Here is a 10563-nt window from a genome sequence, read left to right on the forward strand (position 1 = left end):
TAGATGAGCTCGGGTCGGAACATCATGTGCAAAGGCACAATAACGAGCCTCCTTGTTTCGTATCTGTGTTTATTAACATTTCCAGCCAGTTTTTCAAGTTTCAGGGCTCTTTTTGTGAAAAAACGATAGGCGAAATGAACCGATGGGTTCGTCCGAATTTGGTGGGGGCATTACCCTGTAACGATTTTAAAAAGCGACTTTTTTGTCTTTTGTTCATCATGTGCACATTAATCAATGTTATTTTTCTGTTTTTATTCTTGAAAAAATTAATTCTTGTTTTGAATTTTCAAAACATGTTTTGAAATCATTACATACACATCGCTCAGATCCGACAGGTCATGAAAAATAGGCTTTGAAAACTTAGTCGAGTGAAACCTTGAAGCAGCTTACATTTATTCAGGAAGGACACCTGGTTCAAAACTTTTCATAAATGCGAGCAGCGGAAAAATAAAGAAACAATTTATTGTGAACTTATATTTCAAGAATTTTAAAATAATTAGGAAATATAGAGCAAACCACCATTGTTGCCTTGAATGAAACATTGAGCACACATATAGAAAGTCCTTCCAATTTGTTTCTGCCTATCTCTTTTATAATTTTTTTACGGTTAGGTTCGTAATTGGAAATATAACACAGAATTTTTAATCACAACGCCAATATTCTTGGATCTATTTGCCAGTTCCATCATTAGATGGTATGACGGATATACAAGATGTTCTCCATTTCGACAACTTCAAAGTGTGAAACTATTAAGCTAATTTCATTTTTGAGACTTTCTCTCCTCAAAATTTTGTCTAATAATAACTTCAATTTTTCTTCAAATGATAATGTTTCAGAGATCGGATTGGTTTCTCTCATTTGCGGATTGAGTGGTCCTTTTTCAAATTCGCAGATAACTGAAATCAAACCTGCCCTATATCAATTCTGTTACCGTTCAATTCTGATGAATTGCTTTTTAATTTCGTTTACTCTGTGTGGTTTTTCTATTCGGTATTTAATATTTCCGCGGACGGAGTTCCATGCCAGGGTTAGCTCTGATAAGTTCGGACCAACTATTTCGAATAGAGAAACTGAATTTTTGTTTCCTAAATTCACTATTTGATTTTATTGTTGACCTCAATAGTGATTCATTTGCAGGTCTAATCGTCCACTTTCTCATTCTGTGATTTACATAGCATTTGATTTTGTTACAACTAAAGAGGAAATCAATTTCAGAGATACTTAATTAAATCAGCCACATGTTTGACTTAATTAGAGAACTCTTATACGTATAATCCATAAATGCGGTTTATTCTTAATAGTTATAACCGTGTCAGCTATATTTTAACGTTTAACGTCGATTCACACAGCTTAGCATACGTGCATTTTAATGCTGTTTTATTTAAACTTTTTTTTCATTATTTTTGCTGTTGCTTATAACAATGTTTAGTTGTAATTTAGTTTTGCATATGACAAACTACCACTAATACGCAATGTAAAATGCAGCAATTTTTTCTTATCCAAGTCAGTTTCAGAATTAACGTTTTGTTTTAGTTTTTCTCTGTTCTTCAAAATGTTCAATTCGTTTAAAGCAGAATGTTATTAAGGAGAAACAGCAGTTCTATTGATATTGATAGCTGTGCTTATTGCTTTTATGGTAAACGGTTTGCAGTTCAGCTTTCTGTGGTTAGTATTCTGGTCGGGGATGGGATATGAATTTTAGGTGAAAGCTTGATCAGGCGAAAAGAAATTTTGAAGCGATTAGAAAACTTTGGACTAGAATTTGTAGACATTGGTCGAATACCGATTAGAACGCCATTAGATCAAAAAAATCCCTAAAGAACTAAGGTTTACATTATAATTTTCTTTACCGAATAAGTACAAAACCAGTAAGAGTTTTTTTAAAAAAAACTGAGAGGCATTTATAATATATACATCATTTCAAGCAGCATTTCAGTCCATCACCCATTTATGCCAAAATTTTTCTCAAATTTTTCCGCGTCCCAAAACTGTTGCCCAGGTGTCTGCAAATGATGTAACAGTTTGAAAAAATTGGGCGTTTTGAAAACATTTGATCAACACTTCTTCACATACAAACAATTGTCAGAGATACTTTATACTTTATAATTTTGTAGATTCCATAACGATGCTTTTCAGTGTTTTAGTTGGTATTCGCCTAAAGACAACATAAATTTAGTTCAAAGTTCTTGTCTGCTAGCTAAAAAATTTCTTTCGCATAATGGTGTTTCTGCCTAATATCCTACGCCCTTTTTGGTGTTCTGATTTTTATATCTATATTGTCTTCATATATCTTCATCTTCATTATCTTCAGCTTATCTTTCGCTTTTTATCTTTCGCTTTTCGTATTCACTAAAAAATACAAAAAACTTGAAACATTGTTTTTAATTTTCAAACTTTCCGTTAAATCTCCGTTTTGCCGCAGAACGCAAAGCTTTTTGGACTAATTTGCTTGAATTTGTTACTGTTTCTAACTATTATGAACGTGTCATTTAAATACAAATTAAAGGAAACTTTAAATGTATCAAAAGCCATAGCGTTAAACAGGAGTAACAAATGAAAGTAGCGTTTATAGACAAGATGACCGAAGAAATATGAGAAAGAAATGGACAAAACGGATACTCAAAAAGAAACAATTAACATAAAGTGGATTATTTTTTCTGAAAGTTATTCAGCACAAACTTACTTTTTCATTAAAAGTTTTTGGACTCAATAAATGGCCAACGTTAGCAACAATAAGAGTCGAAATATGTTTTTGTTTGTATAGGAGATCACAACCACTTTACAAGCCACAAAAGATTCAAGAATTACTCTAATTTGATGAAAATAGTGTGCTTCCCATAAATAAAATCAAATTTTTGAAAACAACCAAAACAATTTTACAGTAAAAAACTTCATTTGAAGTTCTTTCCTTGAAAACAAAATCCTTAACACTTTCTACAAAATCCTTTCAGGTGTGTATACACATACTGCTTCCACGTGAAAATCTTCCCGTCAATTAGAACAGCTCAGAAAGAAACTTTTCTGCGTAAAAAGAAGAGCATAAGAAACTTCGAGAGATGATCAGCTAAATTTGAAATAAACTAGCAGTCACTGAGCTAGCTTAATAACTGGAAATTATATTTTCAAAAAACATTTTCAATGTTCTGTTCCAGTTTTTTTCACAGAAACGCATTAGAAAAAAAGGGAATTGTCCAAAACTGAATAGTTTCTTGCCTATTTAGCATTCTTTTTAAATATAATTTTGAATCCCCTAATTAGTTGACTTACCTTGACCCCCTCTTACACTAGTGAATCCTCTTTTTTGACTCTTTCTCAATTGTATACAGAAAACGCCGGACTTTTAACCTTTCATTGTCTAAACATGTTATAACGTAAGTCATATTGCCCCTCGATCCTTGTGCCCACCACTCGGACACAAGCGCCTTTGTGTTGTGGCACAAAATTCTTCGAGCGACTAAGATTCATGTTCTAACATATACTTAGAGCTTCCAATTGATCAGTTGTCTCAGCTGTTGTTCTCAAACGTTAAGATAGGTGATAATTTAGCAGATATATTTCAGTAATTTCTACTACAACTTATTCAATCGACAAAAAGTATTACTTTTTCAACAAAAACATTTTTTTTGCAAAATTTGGTTTCACATCAGCATAATTGTCTTGTTCTGATATAAATTTACAATGCAAGCAAACCAATTTTGATAACTAAAGAAATAATTTTCTAAGTAACTTTTTTATCAATTCGTGTTTCGCAGAACTTTATGTTCAAGGAACAAATTATTTTGGAGCGGGGTGTATTAGGAGCTATTTCAAGGCGGAAAATAACTTCAAATCTGTTTTGCAACATTAGCAATTTATTTAATTTTTAGCTCTATAAACTGGTTAAAACTGATAGATCTGGTAAAAAAAAACTAGCAGGTATAGAAGACAAATCTGGAACTCAAATAATTTCATTGAATCTCCCTTAATCACTTGGAGAAAGAAGAAATATTACCAGAGTTTCAGACCAGCGATGAAAGGTACAACGAACGACCAACGATCATAAAGAGTAATTATAAAATTGCGCAAACTAATAAGACAGAGCTCTCAAACATAAGATTGAAATAAAAAACTGGAATATTTCCCAGTGCTCCCCCGCCACCACAGCTTAGCGAATTCAAATCATTTGCAGCCCCCAAGCGCACGTGCTACATAAAGGCCCATTGATTTGCTTTATAACGGCACACAGTTTGTAACAAGGACAAAGGAAGTACAGCAAACTGAGAGATAAAAGCAAAAAATCCAAAATTTGATGTAAAACTAAGCTCTGCAAGTTTTATTTATTATTTTCAAATTAATCGATAATTTCGGGATTGTCTCCTTTATACTCCCCCCCCCCCCTGCCACAACAATTAGTGGGCGGATAACGTATAATTCCACGGAATGTTATAATCGGAAAGAACTTATTTTGAGCTCGCTGAGTTGTTACAAAAGCAACATGAATTTTAATTGTTCATAGGGTTTCACGGACGAGAAAATGAGCGAATCAGATTGTTCATGATTTTCTTCACCTTTTCAAGCGTGACTTTCTTATTTGCAGTTTCATCGAGTCACTTTGACAATTGGTGACGTTAATTTTGACTTCACTATCACTCTTGTTAACTTGTTTCGAAGAATATTGAGTGACTTAATTTATATTGAATTTCAAAACTCAATTTACTTGTTTAGCACGTCTCAATGTAGACCATGTTTATTATAATTTATGGGTCACTATTACAGGCAGTGAAAAATTATGAAGAAAAAGTATAGCAAACAGAAAATGATATTGATCTTAAGGAAAAAGAAACACTTAACTGTAATTCTTTTGCTATTATTCGCAATATTTTTCTCATTAAATTGTTACTTTATTTTCAATTTGTCCTTTACAGCTAACTACTACTCGTTTTACCGTAGCAGTTACTTATCAAAGCAAATTGCCAAATTTCGATCTTCGTTAAAAGAGGACTTAAATTTATCCGAGCTTAGACAAATTTACTCCAACTTTGCAAGCAAACCTGTTTGCGAAAAGCTGAAAAAATTTTACCCAAAAAGTTTCTGGGTTGAAAACAGTGGAAATTATGGACCCGTTTTTGACGCAGCTCAAAATGAGCATTTAAGGACCAAGTCTTTTTCTGGGTTATCATCTTTATCGAAGGTCAATTCCGGATCACGCCGGAAAGCTGTTTTCTTTCTTGGAGTAACTGGAGGAGGCCATGACTTTGTTAAGACGGCGTTCTCGGGGCTCTGTTCAAAGGTAACTTTTCGGTTAAACTTTTGCCAGATTATTATATAAACTTAAAGTCAAATTTTTTAATCTATTTTTTTTTTACAAAATAGGGCTCCATGTCCGGACATCAGCGACATTTCAGTGCTTTTTATTTTAAGACAAGCGCGGAACGCGCTGAAATTTCAAAAAATGTGTTGAATTTCTAGCGCATTTCAGCTTTTTTTTTTAATTGAAAAATGCCCGCATTTTTCTAAACCGGAGCGGATGTTTCAGCTTCTTCGAAACACTTCAGCACATATACAACGCATTACAGCAAATTTCTTGCGCAAATTTTTGCAAATATGGGCGAATTTTTATTCATATTAAACACGAAAAGGAATTTAGCACCGTTCTATAAGTACAATTCTATTTTGGAAGCGATGCTACACTAACTTCCATTCAAGTTGTAAATACAAATTTTTTTGCAACTGTTTCCTTAAACCAATGCTCTTAATTAATTAAGTACCAGATATCCCAAGGTAAAATTGATGAACTGTTTAGCGTAGATTCAAACTAAAATCATAATTGAACAAAAGCGAGACAACATTCATTTAATAAACTTCGCAATGTGATATATGATATGCTACATGTGACCTTTGCATATTATCTGAACTTCTCTGGCAGCAATGACCACCAGTTAAGAGGAGCTGTTTGCGTAGCTTTTTGCTATTCAACTTTTAAATTACCTTTAATTGAATTTATATGTTGCTTTCAAAATTTTGTCGATTTCTGAAAGTGTAGTTGGAAACGCAGCTTGGATTCAAAATTGCCTTATTATTTAAAAATTCTAAAGAAACAGTTTGCTGATTTTGCTGTTTTCGTGGTTTAGGAACGGTTTTCAATCATTTAAGCACTACAAGAGATAGGAAAATTAATATTAGTAATCCGTTGACGCGACTTTTGTTCAACTGTAAATAGAAAAAAAAAACAGTCTAACCCGGCAGCCAAAACGTCCAATATTACGAACACCTAACGGTCCACAAAAAAAACGCACACATTCGTCCGAATAAAGAATTCTACCAATTTTAAGTTTCCATAATTGTCCGTGCTATGATTAGAAAAATTCCATATAAACATTATGCTCTTCTAAACAGTAACTAGAGAACATTTTCTTTCTGACTCCTACGGAATGCTCTGTTTCACAGCTGACAAGTTTTCATAATGGCCAGAAACATTTCGATAATGTCCAATATATTTTCCATTATATGAGCAATTACCAGTTCGATAACTTTTAATTGCTCTTGAACGAAGTTCATAGCAATTATTGTAAACGTGTTGGTCTTTGACTTCTCAAGTGACTTTTTCTCGCTTTCGTTTTTAATTTTTGAGTGATCTCTATTGCTCTCACTCCGAAGTAAAGCTCGTTGGTAAATTTGGCTGCAGCATGGAAAAGTTAAGTGCCTGATAGCCGAGTGTGAAGTGCTTATGGTTAGGTATCTGAAGGTCAGTTGTTCGAATCCCGGTGTGATCAATTTTTTTCCACCCGTCTGTCGTTCGAGAGCAATTCTTCCGTCTTTAGTCGGTTTATGTTTTATTATAGTCCGTTTTATGTTTGGCAAATTGAAGAACCTCATTCGTCATAATTTCTCGTACGAAGAACTGGCCTCGATCGTAATAGCTTTCAGAATAGAGAACTCTTCCAAAATAAAAAGGGATTGTGCAACAAACTAATTATGAATTTTTTCCATTTGTACCCCCCTTACGTTATGCTCCCCAGTTACAGAGCACACGCCCTTACTTATTAAATCATTATGCAAAAAAGCACGTGCTTTTGGGGTGCAAATAATATGCAACAACTAAGCTGGGGGACACAAATTTCAAATTTCTATAAAAATTGGTTAAAAAAACAAAAAAAATTTCTAATTTGAGAGAAACAGTTTAACGCATCGAAAAACAAGATCATTTCCATTCGCGCTAACAGTACGTTTTGCCCCAAAGTTACAGAACACGTGTCGTTACATAGTAAATCATTATGTACAAATAAGGCACGTGCGTCTGGGGTGCGAAAATAGTATTCACTCGCTAAACTTGCAACAGGTAATTAAAAATAAAAAGGGATGAAATCAAAATAAATAGAAACTTAGATTAACCTCGTAGGGTAAGATTTATACTTACTCTATTTATAACTGGAATTCACAAAACTTTGATTTCACAGTGTGCAATTAGAAATATAGAAAAATGAAATCTTTTAGTGCAACCACTGATCAAAGATTGTCATGATCTGTGCATCAACAAACTGGAACCAATGAATGTATCAATAAATGAAAAACGTCTTACTTTAATTTCGCAGATGAAAGTATACTTATTATAAAAAAATTTCAGCTACCGAAACCCCAGCCTCATTTTTCTCACATTTTCCCCTACAAATAAGCGTTGGCCTCAGAGAAACTTTTCATTGAAAGGAAATCGAACTCAAAGAAAGCAGGGTTTTCATAATCAAAGACATTCCATAATAATCTACACAATTGTAAAAAATGACATTTATCACCGTACTTTTTACAAAAATCTGTTGAATTTTTTTTATTGTACTCTGCTGGCCAATTTTATTCCTAAAGTGTTTTGAAAAGCAAAACTTAATGCTACTTAACTTTGCTGATTTAAATTTAATCAACATAGAGAGCAAAATTTTGATTGCTTGAAAAATAATGAAATTTATTGTTATTATAAAGCCTCAAAGTTGAAAAAGTTAATTTGATATTATCTACGTTACGACTACAAATGATAAAAAATTTTTTACAATAAGATGCCATTATTTTGAGATTGTTAACTGGGCCTTTTGATTAGGTATGAAGTGTTAAAAAATGTTTTCCTAGAAAAATTTCTGTCTGTTAAGAATTTTTTTCTTCTCTAACTCGAAAAAAGTCAAAGCACCAAAACGTGTTTTATAAAAAGAACACGGACAAACGTTCATTCACCAGAAAAAGTTTGTTCTGGTTTAACATAAGCTCTTTTTCTGAACCTCCATTTTTTTTAAGAAAAGTAATCGGATACTGTCTCTCGTCTCTTCGGATTCGATACTATACCCAATAACCTCCTTTTCTTTTAATCTTTCGTCTTTTCAGAAGTGCTGGTTAGTTGCATATTGAAAAAATCGCAATAAGTAAAACCATCCTATACCAAAAATTTTATTTTTCCCTGATTGATTTCGATCTATTATAAATGTATGCCTCCACTCCTTTCGTGATATTTTTAAAACATATTGTGTAGTTTGTCAGTTATTCTTCTGAAATATTTTTGAAACGGGAGAATTTATGTGCGAGTCCAGTATTTTTGGGGAAATTATTCGATGCCGATGTAACCAATACAAAAACATTTTATTGAAAAACGTAATGGAAAGCTTTTGAACAAATGCTGGAACTTTATAAAAAGGGAACAGGAAAAACGGTTAACTTCTTTTCACATTTTTTTATTAATTGCTCTTGAACGTAGTTCATAGCAATTATTGTAAACGTGTGTGTCTTTTTACGACTCGAAGAGGAGTATTGAGATTCTACAGGTTTTTTAGCACAAAGCAGGTTTGTTCATTAGTTGAATTTTGACTTCTTTCTGTTCGAGCATTTACCTCCGTTTTTGCTTGTTGACTTTTGTTTTCGAATGTTGGACTTTAACAGTAGCTTCGCTTGTAAGGTATAGTAACCAACAACTGCTGGTAATGTTCAAAGCGATGAGGTCATTTTGAGATTTTTTTGTTTCTATATGTCACTCCAACACATACCTGACCCCACCGCCCACGCAACCCTCCCCCCAACTTTCCCCCACCTAGCCCTACCCTCTCCCATCACCTAGCTACCCCCACCTACCCCAACTACCCCAGCACTACCCACCTCCCCAACCTATCTTTCCACGTCTCCACCTACTTACCCCCCCCCCCCCACCACCACCACCACCACCTACCTACCCCCAAACCCCCTTGGCCCCCAACACCACCTACCTACCCCCTCTACCTACCTACCACCCCTACCTACCCCTCACCTACCTCCCCCCCAATTACCTATCCCCTCCCCCCGCCCCAACTTACCCAGCACTACCCACCTCCCGAACCGATCTACCTACCCACCCCATCTAGCTCCCCACACCTAAAACGGCCTTTTTAAAACACTTTAATGTGGTTTGTTGGGCTACTTTTGTTTTTTCTCTTGTCTATTTTGATGTTCTGATTTTGGTAAGGTTAGGTTAGAGATTATAATGCACGACGATTCGAGTCGGTTCCGGTATTCTACCGGCCGTTTTTTATGCAAATTTTTCACTTGAAAATTTTGACTTTTCGAATGACTTTTACGCCCTCGAATTTTTGCGTTTCGCGTGATCTAAAAATCTCTCCCAATCACATTTTCAAGCAGTTTAAATCAATTGGCGGCAATTTAATACTAAAAGTCAACGGAAAAGTATGCCGAAACTGGTGTCATTTTTTAATTTAAATCTTAATAGTGGTATATGTTGACCTTTAATGTGGTTATTTGAAGCCCACTATAGAAATTTTTAGTCCCATTTAGGCTCCCCCCCCCACTGAAGCAGGATACAATTGATTAGACCTCCCACTAGTCGTTCAAGAGCAATTCTTCCGAGGTTTAGTCGGTTATGTTATTATAATATGTCAATCTGTTAATTTAACTGGGTGTTCATGCCAGAAACTGCACACAAATGGACAACTCTGCTGCTCCTGTTGTTTAAGAAAACTATAGAGTTTATTGTTTCTAGTGAACGAGAATACCAACAAACAACTTGATACTTTACCCACGTCCTTTTGCTGGTTTCTCTGTTTTTTTAACACTTTTGTGCAAAATAAATCCTCTGCATTAATACGTTTTGTGCAAAATAATACCTCTGCATCTAAGCTACTTGACTCAAAGAAAAAGTATACAAACATTACAATCAACAGTTTTTTGAACAATTTTTTTTTGAAAGATATTGCATTACAAATTTCTTTGTGCAGCTTAAAAAACTGAGATCATTCCAAAGTCACATAATTTACCAAATAAAGGATATCTTGGACAGGAACAACAAAAAATCAAAATTTCTTGAGAAAAAATATGTTCCCCCCTCAGTTCTAAGGTGTGTGTTTTGTTCCTGACGTTACAATTCACCTGCAGTTTAAATAATTCAACGGTTTTGGTTTGAAAATCAACTTCAGTCGATAAAACATTTAAAGAATTGATGAGACAGACAAATTCCACAAAGTAGGCAAAGTTCCGAAAACTTATATATATATATATATATATATATATATATATATGTATATATATAAATATATATTTATTTATATAAAAATTTTTATATATACA

The 10563-nt window shown here is 33.9% G+C and overlaps 1 protein-coding gene across 4 annotated transcripts in view; it reads left to right on the plus strand.

Moving 5' to 3' along the window:
• The first annotated feature begins 1237 nt into the window (after positions 1 to 1237).
• LOC142339859 (uncharacterized) overlaps positions 1238 to 10563 on the plus strand; it is a 14047-nt gene continuing 4721 nt past the window's right edge. Inside the window, exons 1-2 of one of the 4 annotated variants that reach the window (XM_075390175.1) lie at positions 1238 to 1665; positions 4705 to 5269. In XM_075390175.1, the coding sequence (XP_075246290.1) occupies positions 4769 to 5269 (501 nt within the window). In that variant the 5' untranslated portion in view covers positions 1238 to 1665; positions 4705 to 4768. Of the gene's footprint in view, positions 1666 to 4495; positions 5270 to 10563 lie in introns of all 4 variants that reach the window. The other 3 variants (XM_075390177.1, XM_075390173.1, XM_075390174.1) reach the window with 3 other exon arrangements.

Source organism: Convolutriloba macropyga, chromosome 5 (assembly GCF_964194025.1).
Source record: "Convolutriloba macropyga chromosome 5, txConMacr16.3, whole genome shotgun sequence".
Classification (NCBI taxonomy): Eukaryota; Metazoa; Xenacoelomorpha; order Acoela; family Convolutidae; genus Convolutriloba; species Convolutriloba macropyga.